The sequence below is a fragment of the Vollenhovia emeryi genome, unplaced genomic scaffold (genome assembly GCF_000949405.1).
Source record: "Vollenhovia emeryi isolate VEMERY1.0 unplaced genomic scaffold, V.emery_V1.0 DF939177.1, whole genome shotgun sequence".
In the NCBI taxonomy this organism is placed as follows: domain Eukaryota; kingdom Metazoa; phylum Arthropoda; class Insecta; order Hymenoptera; family Formicidae; genus Vollenhovia; species Vollenhovia emeryi.
In genome coordinates, this window is record NW_011967189.1 from 571,316 (window position 1) to 584,168 (window position 12,853).

A 12,853-nucleotide genomic window follows, 5' to 3' on the forward strand; every position below is an offset into this window, starting at 1 on the left:
CTACGCGAGTCAAGCGGGAGCCTCCCGCCGCCAGTATGGCGGCGGCATCGCTCGCGCGCGCGGGTCTCGACGTTAACCACCGGGCGGCGGGTTAACTGATCCCCGTCGAGCTCCGACGAGATTATTCTGTTGCTACGCCGAGACGGAAACATGACGGCGATCTCGTGTTGACTGGTTCTGTCGACGTCGAGGGATGACATCGTTCGGATCCTCGCGCCTCGCTCGGTGACGTGAACCTAACCTAGCCTCAACATGCTGTCCGAGGTGGACGTGTTTATCAGCAACTATACACTGGTCGACCCCGAGATCTATCAGCTCTGGGTCGACGGGCATACTTGTGAGTCACTTACAACCTTCCCGAACGTGTCCCCTCCCGATAATCGTTCGTATCTTACGCGACGGTTGCTCCTTTCTAGCCAGCGAGGCGGTGAGCATTCTGCACCAACGGGGAATCTGCCAGCAGACGAACGCGCCGCTCGAGCTGGTCGCGTCTGACATCCTCGACCACTATCGCACCTACGCCCTGCTCGAGAAACTGCTCCACACCCCAACGAAGCTCGCCAGCGAGCAGCTGGCCTTCCAGATCGAGCCGCAGACCAGCCAGATGCTCATAGAGATGTAAAGGCTAATCTACAATGTCCTCGTTGCATCTAGAAACGTTCTATTTTGTAGCCAGTAAATGCGTTTAAGAGATTTGGACAAATTTTTGAAGCGTTTTCATTTGCTTGTAGAAAACAGAATGTTTCTAGATCGGGCTTGAAAAAGTGCGCGACGTGACGTTCTGGTCACGGCTGGGAAATTGTTATTCGTCTCCCAACGCCGATAATTGCCCGGCTCTAGGTATTACGAGTTCGACGACGTCGTCATTCGTGAGCTGCTGGGGAAGAAGATCACGTCCAAGAGTAGGAAGGACATGGACGAGGTGGCGGAGAAGACGGGGATCACGTTGAAGAGCTGCAGGAGGCAGTACGACAACGTGAAGAGGGTGTTCAAGATCGTGGAGGATCTGCCAGGCTCGCTCGCGACCAATATCAAGCAGCATTTCTTGCTTTCCGAGGACCTCGCCAAGTACGTGCCATAACGCGAGAATACCAGGTGTAACATTCCCGTGGATGCGCACTAGTGACCAATCAGAAATTTGCCCCGAACCTTCAAGCTGCAAATCATTGCGGTCGAATGCAGCAAGAACCAATGAACAATTTGCTCCAAAGATTGGTTACGTGCGCAATGTTTCACCTTGTATTTTTACATCATGGTATGTGCGACATATGATTCTTTAAACCTTGCGTACACGACGCTAGAAATCGATCCGAGAAATATGTAGCCAGTCAGCTTCAGCTTTGCCACAAAAAGCTGCAAGATCTCGGACCGATTTCTAGCATCGTGGACACGAGATTTTATAAGAGCTTTAGCACGAGTGTATAACACAATTGGAAGAATCGTGCGAATCGTAATGTAGCAACTAGCTGTTTGTAATATACTCGAGTATTCTTATTATCCGATGATAAAATTAAACCAAAATGCAAAGCCTCTATAGACCAAACCGGCAAATTTTAGCTGTTTTTTGCTTGGTCCACAGACGATACGCCGCAGTGGTGTTTATAGCGTGCCTGCGATTCGAGATGAACAAGAGGAAGTTGCAGTTTCTAACGTTTCCCGATCTGTATCACTGCGCCAACAGCATGATGGCGTCGTGGACGTATCGTTGCGTCGGATCCGAGTACTTCGACACCGACTTGGACAGGGAGTTTCTGCAGGAATTGTCGGAGTGCCGAGTTCTCCTGGAAAACGACAAACATCACAAGCAGTACGCTGCGAAACGACGAGCAGTAATGCTTTCCTTCGTCGTAAGAATCAGAAAAGTAACGGGGGGGAAATGCACGGTGTGTTTCAGTTTGGTGTGCCTCAAGCTCAAGCCGATGCTCCTCGATCGATCTTACCAAGAACTGGACGTGAACTTTCGTTCCTACTCGAGGGCGATACTCGGAATTGGATGCAATCTGCACAGATCACGAGAATTGAGATTCTTCTTTCTGGAACTGGTGGAGAGATGCGTCGAGCCTTGGCGACAGGTCAACTGGACGCATTCCGATCTACGGAATTTCTTAGCCGTCTACACACAGTGCGCCCTCGACATGGATGTACTCAGGTGAGAGTCGCAGTAACTGGTACGCACGAATCGGATTTCGCGTTTAAGCTTAATCTACAATGTGCTGCTTGTGTCTAAAAACATTTTATTTTGTAGCCAATAAATAGAGGAAAGGCCTCTATTATGAGATAGGATTCTGATATGAGATAGTAGGTTTTCAACGTCCAAATTCAATCGCAAATCTTTTTTTCGCAACGATTACATGATCTAACAATCAATCTTCCACTAAACAGATTTCACTCCAAAGGCAAATAAATTCATGGTTGAACCAACATGCCTATCTCATAATAGAGGACTTTCCTCTACATTTCAAAAGTTTGTACAAGAGAATTGACAAATTGTATATTATACATTGTACAATTGTAAATTGTCGACATATTCTTTAGGCGTTTTGCTTTACTTGTATAAAATAGAATGTTTTTAGACGCAAAGAACACATTGTAGATCAAACTTTAGATATTAGTAGGAACTATGAGAAATGCTAATTATTCCTTGTAGAGAAGGAGAATTGAGAGATGCTTTTGAACGATACATGACGGTAGTGACGTGCTGTCTATTACGTATGTATCACACATGATTATTTATGTAAAAAGATGAAAAGATATATGTAGTAATAATGTATGTGTATACTTAGAAGGTACAAGTAAACGAGAGAAGTGATCATTTGTACATTACAGTATTTATTAATTTTCTGTAATAAATAGTAGACAGATGCAGCACCTTGCGTGCCGCCTGTAATTGTGCAGCTAAGTATATATAAATATGTGCGACAACGCATATTGGCACTATCAACATTTTCTTATAAGTTACTGATATATTTTCTAATTGTAGCGCGCGATGTGAAATTCTACAAAGTGAAAGGCAGTTTCTGTAGACGCGGCAGTACAGCTCGGTATATTTGTTAGCTTCATAATTATTCAATTGGAAGTTCATTTTCATTTATTTAAATCCAATATAAATATTAACGAAATGAATTGGATCTTTTTTTCAACTTGCACTGGCAACTATAGCAATCGGGAGTTTTAAATAAAATATAGCTAACTATTAAAATATATATTTACATTTATTATCACGTCGTCTAGTAACATTATTAATATCGTGTATATTTATTGTATATATGTACAGAATACACATCGCACCATGTTTGCGCGCTAGTTTGAAGAAGCACATTTGCTTAGACCTCGCTTGTACATTGTAACGAAATGCACAAACATCCTTTCGCTCGAAACGTACTTTCCGCCTAAAGAACTTTACGCGAATCAAACTTATAAGGAAATGTTTCCAAAATATTCTACCCAGCGGCGGTAGAGTATTATTATTTTTTACTGAACGGAGATTTTGTACTTGGTGTCACTTTAGTTATTCCTCTGCGTCTACTCTACTATTGTTCGTCGATACTTGGACGAGGCATGCTGCACCGGGTAGATACGTTGATGGGAATAGGAAAACTGGCGTGTGCCAGGAAAACCGTAGAAATATCGTTTTCACCTAAGTACTTTCGGTATAATTGACTACTGCGTGACGCCTAACAATTTGTTAACGGCACTCACTATGTCTCTGATCTGTGGTAAGGCCGCGATCTCCAGCGATTTCGTGTACGGCATAGGCGTGTCGACTCCCGTGATGCGAATCACAGGTGCGTCAAGATGATAAAAGGCTTCGCCTGAAAAAAGACAATAAGAAACGGTTTAAACAACCGAGAGAGTAGTTTAAACGATCGAGAATAAATAAATTATGAATCGACAGAAACCCGTTTTTACAGCTGAATAGCTCTGAAGTCACTTGCGGTCACCGATCACCTTCGCAGCGCGCTGGCAACTTGATTCTAACTTGCTCTAGTTTCAATCGGTCGCTTCTGATTTAAAATGGAAAAATCACTTAAAATCGCGTATCGATAGTTCTGTGTACTGCTGACAACCCGAGTCGACGCGCAGTTTAAAGTCGAAAAATATCATCATTAGACTGTTTATTGCAACAAATATTACCACAGCCTCAGTGGTCGAATTGGTGAGACGCCCGCTTAAAGTGTAGGGAGGTCCAGGTTCAAACCCTGCCTGAGGTAATGTTTTTCGTAATAAATTTCTTTAACTAGAATTTGCCAGTTGTCGAGTATTAATTTCCTGCATTGGTTGATTATTTATTGGCGACAATAAGTTTTTATTCTTGTTGAAATAGAAAGTCTACAAGTAAAATGCGAAACAGAATCGGAACTTACTCTCGGCGATTCTCGCGCTGACCTCTGCGCCGATGCCGCACTGCGGCCAGCCCTGCTCGACCGTCAGCAGGTGTTTCGTCTTCACCACAGACTGCACGATAGTGTCCATGTCCAGCGGCCTGAGAGAACGTAGATTAATCACCTCGGCCTCGATCCCCTTCCCGGCGAGCTCGTTGGCCGCCTCGAGGGCCTCCTCGACAGCCTTGGAATGTGCCACCAACGTCACGTGATTGCCCACCCGTTCTATCTTAGCTTTGCCAATGGGTAGAACAAAGTCCTTGGTCAAGGCCTCGTCGGACATGGGGTACTGTACGCCGTACAGTATCTCGTTTTCCAGCACCACCACCGGATCGGGATCCCGAATGGCAGCTTTGAGCAAACCCTTGGCGTCCTCGCTGTTGTAGGGCGACACCACCTTTAGGCCGGGACAATGGCTGTACCAGGCGCCGAAGCACTGCGAGTGTTGCGCCCCTACACCCGCGGCGGCACCGTTAGGACCGCGGAACACGATCGGCACGTTGACTCTACCCGCGGACATGTAGAACGTCTTGGCGGCGGAGTTGATGACGTGATCGATCGCTTGCATCGAGAAGTTGAACGTCATGAATTCGCAGACTGGTCGCAGGCCGGCCTGGAAGGTACGAAGTCATGCAAATGGCTGGATGTACCGATGCAAGCGTGACAGAGTAAAGCCTCGTCTACAATAATTGCAGTCGCGGAGTCACAAGCGTCGCAGTTGCATCGGTTGAACTCCTCGTTGCGACGCTTGTGACTCCACGTAACTTTGATATCGAGCATCTCGACTTTGGTACGGACACGATTTTTAAAATTGAATAGGCACATAGATGACACTATTTAATAGGGTGTGGTCCCAATTTGAAGCAGATACATAGAAAATCAATTCACCGATGAACGTCCTTGAGCCTCATCTACAATAGTCGTGGAGTCACAAGCGTCGCAACGAGGAGTTCAACCAATGCAACTGCGACGCTTGTGACTCCACGACTATTGTAGACGAGGCTCAAGGACGTTCATCAGTGAATTGATTTTCTATGTATCTGCTTCAAATTTGGATACTCTATTAAAGTGTCATCTATGTGCCTATTCAACATTAAAAACAGTGTCCGTACCAAAGTCGAGATGCTCGATATCAAAGTTACTCGTGCGGTATAGGCGAAACGAGTTCTACAGGGATATTTTAATTTATCGTGACAGAAGTTGCTTATGTATTTTGCTACAAAAGAAACTAATCTATAATGCACAGTGATATTAAGAACAATGCTTAACAATCACAAGGCTTAACAGATGTGCCCCGTACACACCATAGCTGCCCCAACGGCGATGCCGGTGAAACCAGCCTCCGTGATCGGTGTGTCGATGACGCGCTTGTCCCCGTACTTCTTCCAGAGGCCGCGGGAGACCTTGTACGCGCCATCGTAAAGAGCCACCTCTTCGCCGAGGAGAAACACCTTCTCGTCCCTCTCCATCTCCTCGTCCAGGGCCGAGTTGAGGGCGTCCCGCACGGTCATCTGGCGACATGAATCCTCGTGAGCGAGCCAAGAAGCAAATGACCTTTCGTGCCCTTCAGGCGTCTACTTCTCCGCGCGGTCGCACGCGAGGGAAGCGTCGAATCGAGAAAGGGGGAAGCGGGCGGGAGAACCGTCGACCAACGTGGCAACGTACGTGGGGCGAGCCGCGCGACGTGTCCGATGGACCGATTCTCCCTCCTCCCCTTTTTTTAGGTTAGACTTGATCACGGAGGAGCGAAATCTCACCTGCTGCGCCGCTGTCCATCTCGACGTGGAGAACGAGCGGCGGGCGACAGTCCTCACGGCGGTCTGAAAACAAAGGAGCGTCCGTAAATCCGTCCGGGGTCTCGAACCTCGCGCTCCTCTCCGCGAGCGGGTCGCGACAACGCGGTCAATTCCGCGCGCGCGGCAGCCGTTTTTCTCCGCGGCACGTGACGGTTCGCTCGCAACGATATCACGTCGAGCGGGACGGCGAAAAGGCTGCCGTGGAACGGATCGTTGCCGAGTGCGACGACAAGCTCGTTTTCCGCGGACTTTTTACCGTGAGCATGTTGGGTCGTTGACGAGGGGGCGGGCGAGACGACGGAGGTTTTCTCGCGAGGTGCTGCTTCCCTGATCTCTCTCTCTTTCTCGGAAGACGACTCGGGAGACGTCTGTGAAGAAAGCACGTCTCCTAGTGTTGAAACACGCGTTAACGGAGCCAAGGACGCGCACCGTTCGAGAACAGCTGGTTACGAAACGTGCGTCGCTCCGGAGCGGCGCGGCGCGTCGACTGGCGTTTAAATTGCCAAGTCGGAGCGCGGCGATTTCCGCTTTCAAATTGAGCGAATCGTAGGGTGATGAGGCGATCGCGTGACGGACACGTGGAAGGCGTAATCCGTCGAATCGCGATTGTGTCCGACGATCCGATTGCCAGATACGAAGTCAATTCGCTAATTGAAATTAATTGTTCCTGCTCGCCGGCCAGCTGTTCTCTTCGAGCGCAGCGAGTGCACCTTCGCGGGTGCAACTCATCTGCTCTTTCTCAACTTTTTTCCAGGATTGGGAAAGTCAATTCGTGAAAACATTTATGTAATATACAAATTTATGTGGCTTTTGTGTACAGACCGAGAGCAGAGAGAAATCTAGGAGCGTCCACGGCGGCGTTTTACAATTGATATACCGTTTCGAACGATATAATTACGGATCGCGACAATTAAACGCGATTGATAAATGTTAATAACTTTCGAACGAGACGATCGCGTGCGTAGGAGATAATCGAGATTCTAGGAAATAATCGCGTTACGAGGAGCGACGCGAAGACACGCGGTATCCGCCGCGCTGAATGATTCGACACAATAGATTTTTTTTCAATCGAGGTGTTTACGGCGCCGTACGCAGGATCATTCACGCGGCGACAGTCGAATTGATCGGTCATGACCGCGCCGCTTCGCATATAGTATTATTCTTTCTTGATACGCGTTCGCGACAAGTGCGGGAAGAAACCGCGGTCGCTCTCTGTGAATAATCAATGATCGATATCGTCGTACGATCGTTGAATTCCCGCGATTTGTGTCAGTGATTTGTGTGGATATCAGTGCGACAATGTAATCGAACAATTCGTAGTCGTAATCGGACTCGGTGAAAACCGAAGAAGTAGTACTTGGATACAGTGGTAAGTGACTTTACAAATGAAAGTGCAAATTCGCGAGTGAAGTGGCATTTGGATACAGTGACAGTGGCAAGTGACTTTACAAATGAAAGTGCAAATTTGCGAGTGAAGTGGCATTTGGATACAGTGACAAGTGACTTTACAGACGGAAGTGTAAATTCGCGAGTGCGTCGGAGGACAGCTGAGACAACGACACCTGAGAGGAGGACACCTGAGTGGAGGAGGAGGCATCGGGCGCCATTGCAGAATCAACGCAGATACAACTCCGCCGCTGCGCATCGTGTCGGTGAGTAAAAAATTTTTTATTAAAGTAACGGAATCTACATTTTTAGATCGTAGATTGTAGATTGATCCATTTCGTAGATCCGTTACGTTAAAATGGATAGGTAACAAATAATTTCGCGTTTTATTTAATATATTTAATATATCAAAGAGAAGTGATTTCATAGAGCTCTACAAATCAGAGTATGTCGAGCTCATTTTTCATGTTGAAAATCGTTAAACTACATCATAGAAATTACGCGAAATATGACGAATATTATCGACGTATTCGGCCAACTAATCTCTCGTAGCCTATCCATTTTTAATTAAAGAATTGATATATGTATAAAGTTAAATAATATGACGTGAGATTCCAATATATTTTGCCGAGAATGCTTAAATTTGAAATTATTTTCATATTTTATTTGAGATTATCGATTAACTGTAATATTCAATTATAACATCGGTGTCACTCGTGCGACAAGTTCCTTTTTTTTGGATCTTACGTCATTTATTCTGCATGTCTCGCGATACTTTCAAGGTGCGTTTAGCATAAATACACACTGAGAAAAATGTCCGATTAAATATAATCGGATAATCCAATTACATAATAACAAACGGATATATCCGATTAAATTGTATGTCCGATGAAAAATGTGATCGATTTTTCAATCAAGTTTCATCAGTAACTGCATTTTATCGGATAAATTTCATCGGATGTATTCATAATTTAATCGGAAAATGTAATCAGAAAAATTAACCATCGAAAACACTATTTAATTGGGTTGTCCGATGAAAATTTTTCTCAGTGTATGCATAGTCACATGCATCTCGAATTTTTGCGGTCAATTTTCGCGGTCGGTTTTCACGATCAGTTTTTCACATGTTCAAGTAATTATTAATTGTTTAATTTCAACCATATTATGAATTTTAATTTTTTTATCGCGGAATATAATTAAAATTAATATAACGCAAAGTAATATTTTTTCTATATTTACCTATGTGCTTGAATTTTATATTGAAAGATCGAGTCACGAAGATACGGTCAATACTTTTGAAAACGGAAGTAAAATTACACTTTGATCAGTTTTAGAAATTAAATTTTTCAAATTAAGTTTCTTTTTGAAATTTAACTTCTCTCCTGATCGTGCATTTTTCGATACAATTGTCGCTCGCATATAATTCGAACCATATGAAATATCTGTCGGTGATAAACCGACTATGGAAGGAGCTTTCTTCCTTCCTGATCTCTGGTCAAAATGACCAGATTGTATGGCCGGGAGCAACGAAAGGTAGGTCCAATCTGGCCCAACGAAGGACTAAATATGACGAGGTAAGTGGTCAATATTGGCCACTCTGATGGAGTACCTAAGTAAGGTGCTGTACGAAGTATACTTTGATTTCTTTTCATTTGTCACAATTCGGGTGGGTTATGCTTCTATATACATACATTCTCGCATATGTGCGAGAGTGAAACTCCTATTAAATCCCGCGGTCGCGTTAAACCCTAATGCCCGATTTCTTCACATCCAGTTATGTTACGGTTAAAGTTAAACGGGAGATAACTACCAGATCCATGCACGTGATTGGCCAAAACTTGAGATTAACCTCCTGATAATTTTATCGGGAAGTGAAAAAATGGGCCATTAGTCAAAGACCCCTAGAAAATCGCGTCGCGGTTAATTAAAGATTTGTAGGTTCATTATGTTGAAACACGGGTAGGTAGAAAATAAATAAGTAGGTCTATAGGTCGGAATACGGGTAGGTAGGGATTCGGATAGTTAGGGATAGCGGGACATGATACGATAGTTTAAAAATTAGGTAACATAAATTAACGAAGTAACAATGACCTTAATATAATAAGTACGTAAAAAGAATGTCGCGTTATTGTACATACGTATACCGAATATTTCATATGTATAACGTCGAGAGAAATATTGTAGGTATATTGTACAGATATTTTATTTTTAAATTTATAATGTCATTATTTCTTTTATAATATTGTAAATATAAGGAAAATGAAATAAATAATAAGAATATAAAAATCAAATTGTAAAGAAAAGAGGACCGTCGATTAAACGCGGCGGGGGTGGTGGAGGGCCTCTATATTTAGTTCAATTTGATTCACATAGTTTTTTAATCCATAGAGTTTCGTTTGCAATTGATCGATAAATTTGCCTTTACAGTTTGATACAAACAGAGTAAAATTCTTTTCGAAAACTTACAATATTACGTCACTGATATTAAACTAAAAAGCACAGAAATGTTACGAAAATTAATAACATTCTCGTCTTACCGACATTTCATGCATGTAGCATGGAACACAACCAAAATTGGAGACTATATTACCCGCTTGAAAAATGGGCGTAGCACGGACACGCACCAAGTGGAGACTTTATCGGCAGTGCTTGAAAATGTGTGTAGCTAAATAGTTCCAAAAATAAAAATGGGCGTAAGGCGCTGGAATCAGCCGAGCGAAAACGGTATATCAAGTAAAATGTCGGCGTGGCCGCTCCGAGATTTCTCTCTGATACGGATTTTTCACAACGAGGAGTGAGTGTCGTGTGCCTTGTTTTTTCGTATCGGTTGCAATCCGCAGCGAGAGACCAGGGATCCTGGCCGAGGACGATTGCATCCCGTCATCGGTCGTAAATAGGAGAGAGAGGCCGTGATTACAACAGGATCCGTCGTGGAGAGCTGATTGGAAAACTATGAGAATTATCCACGCCACAGGGCAATCCCACATTAGAGCAGACTTCCGCCTACAATATTCAGAGGTAAATTCAGGTCCTTCTGTTTTTACCCGCATTATAGTTTCGCCTAAGGGCAGACAGAGATTCGCCGTAAGGCTGACGTCGTTCGCCGAAGGACGGGCTTGTTCCCTCCAAACGGCCGACAAAAAAGTTTCCCCAGTAAATGACTATCTGCCGGCGACTACCGTAATCAGCTGCATTGTTAACCGCGCTCTTCTGTTTCGACAGTGCTTGCTGCCCTTCCTTTACGTTATTCTCCACGGAGGAACGGACAGGAACGGTCGCTAACTAACCTCTCTACGACTTCTGAACGCAACGACCCAGGGAGCAGTATACGAACACCGCCGGTGCAACAACCGCTAGATTATTCCTCCCATTCATAACATAGACTGTAGATTATATCTTGTAGATGTATAGTATATCTCGCCGATCGGTTGACTTAAAATGGATAGAGTACTTCATAATTTCATACTTATTTTTATGTATTTCATCTATCGAAAGATAGTGATTGCATTTTTCACTGTAAAGAATTGGCTGCCCCGTTGCAGCACCTCACATATTTTTACGCAAGATGTGACGAACATTATTGATGTGTTCGTCGACCTAATTTCTTGTAGCCTATCCATTTTTCGTTAACAAAGTGATATATAAAATAAAAGAATATGACGTGAGATCCTAATATCTTGTCGAGAATGTTGAAACTTTATATTTTTCACGCTTTATTTGAGATAATTGATTAACTAAAATATTCAATTGTCCGTCTATCTATCGTATAGAAAGTTTCTTTTCTCTGGGTCTCACATCATTTATTCTGTATGTGTATCTCGCGACACTTTCAAGATGCGTCTCGCATGAATACATGCATACAGTCACAGAAAAAATTTCCAGATCCAATGCTATTACACTTCAGTCATAAAATAGAATCGATATAGCGCCAATGATATTTATTATAGAGAAAGAAATATTTTAATCTTAAATAAAAAATTTTAAAATATAGAATAAGATGATAGTATGTATCGTCTTTTGTCGAATATCGTGGCGCCAATTTTGCGCGTTGTAAGATGAAGGAAAAATTTATTCTATACGCAAAAATGTAGAAATTTACATTTATATAAGTTACTCTTGTCTCAATATAGTAAGTAAATCTTTTTTAATTCGATAGAGGAGAATAAAAATTATCAATTTTATTTTGATATTATCTTATTTTTATACTAAATGAAAATTGTTAATTGTTTAATTTCATCCAAATTTACAAAGTTACAAATTTAAATTTATCGCGGAATGTAATTAAAATGAATATAACGCGAAGTACATTGTTTTTTTTCTATATTGAATTTTGAATTTAAAGATTAAGTCACGAAGAGATAGTCATTATCTATTCTGTAATAAATAACGGAAGTTAAAATAAATTTGAGTAGTTTTATACATAAAAATCTTTTAATTAATTATTTTCTTTAATTAACTTCTCGTGGTCGTCCATTTCGATACGATTGATTGACGCTCACATATAGTTCGAACCGTACAAAATATTTGTCGGTCACGATAATAAACCATCTATGGAAGGAGTTTTCTTCCTTCCTAATCTCTGGTCGAAATGGCCAGACTGTATGGCCAGAAGCGACGAATGGTAGGTCCAGTCTGGCCCGACGAAGGAATGTGACGAGATAAGTGGTCAATATTATCCACTTTGATGGACTATGTAAGTAAGTTGTTGTACGAAATAAGTTAATTTCTTCTTATTTGACAAAATTCGGGTGTTATATTCTTATTTTCTTTGCATATTCTTGCATATGTGCAAAATTAAAAAGGCTCCTATTAAATCCTTATTAAATCGCGCGCGTATAACCCCAAATCCGGACCTCTTACAAATTGTGCATGATTTGCACTAAATTGAAATTGTGGCGGTCGCAATACGCGATCCGGCACATATTGGCAAATCCGGCACCGCGCGACACGCGCGCGGGCGCGCGAGCACCAGCCTGCGAGTAGTTCGCCGGCCGCCGCTAGGCCGCGCATGGTGGCGGGCGAAAAACTAGGAAGTAAAATTCAGTCTCGTAGGGTATATAAGTGATCTTGGGTGTGAAGACGCATGACAGTGGATCATCTACCGCGGCAGCGGTGGATTTCTGCGTCTCTTGTTGGGGGTCGGTTACCGACCTCCACTTAAGGTGTGCTATTACATGGAAGCGTCGTGCGTCGTGCGTCAAGCGTCAAACGCGCGCGCAGCACCTTTGCGCAGATGTCTAAACGTGCAGATTTCAGCGTCTAACGCTAAAAATGGCTGGCTAGTGGCAT

At 43.3% G+C, this 12,853-nt stretch overlaps 2 protein-coding genes across 2 annotated transcripts; one reads left to right on the plus strand and one right to left on the minus strand.

The window, feature by feature from the left end:
• On the plus strand, positions 1–2,818 carry LOC105563350 (acidic fibroblast growth factor intracellular-binding protein). The gene is made up of 6 exons (XM_012014865.1): positions 1–337; positions 417–618; positions 841–1,068; positions 1,580–1,807; positions 1,895–2,149; positions 2,648–2,818. Exons 1-6 carry the CDS (start codon positions 253–255, stop codon positions 2,724–2,726), a joined length of 1,077 nt encoding a protein of 358 aa, XP_011870255.1. The 5' UTR covers positions 1–252; the 3' UTR covers positions 2,727–2,818.
• Positions 2,812–6,651, minus strand: LOC105563348 (pyruvate dehydrogenase E1 component subunit beta, mitochondrial-like). The gene is made up of 5 exons (XM_012014864.1): positions 6,435–6,651; positions 6,140–6,202; positions 5,687–5,893; positions 4,365–4,995; positions 2,812–3,812 (listed from the first exon to the last, which is right to left on the minus strand). The coding sequence occupies exons 1-5, from the start codon at positions 6,441–6,443 to the stop codon at positions 3,661–3,663; spliced, it is 1,062 nt and encodes a 353-aa protein (XP_011870254.1). The 5' UTR covers positions 6,444–6,651; the 3' UTR covers positions 2,812–3,660.
• Positions 6,652–12,853: the final 6,202 nt, after the last annotated feature.

Bases quoted from the DNA above. Each gene is read 5' to 3' on its own strand.
- LOC105563350 (XM_012014865.1), top strand. From the start codon at position 253: ATGCTGTCCGAGGTGGACGTGTTTATCAGCAACTATACACTGGTCGAC. The intron at 1,069-1,579 runs GTACGTGCCATA...CTTGGTCCACAG, and splicing joins CTTTCCGAGGACCTCGCCAA to ACGATACGCCGCAGTGGTGT. The intron at 2,150-2,647 runs GTGAGAGTCGCA...TATTCCTTGTAG, and splicing joins CTCGACATGGATGTACTCAG to AGAAGGAGAATTGAGAGATG.
- LOC105563348 (XM_012014864.1), bottom strand. The intron at 5,894-6,139 runs GTGAGATTTCGC...TCATGTCGCCAG, and splicing joins GATGGACAGCGGCGCAGCAG to ATGACCGTGCGGGACGCCCT. The intron at 4,996-5,686 runs GTGTGTACGGGG...CGTACCTTCCAG, and splicing joins TCGCCGTTGGGGCAGCTATG to GCCGGCCTGCGACCAGTCTG.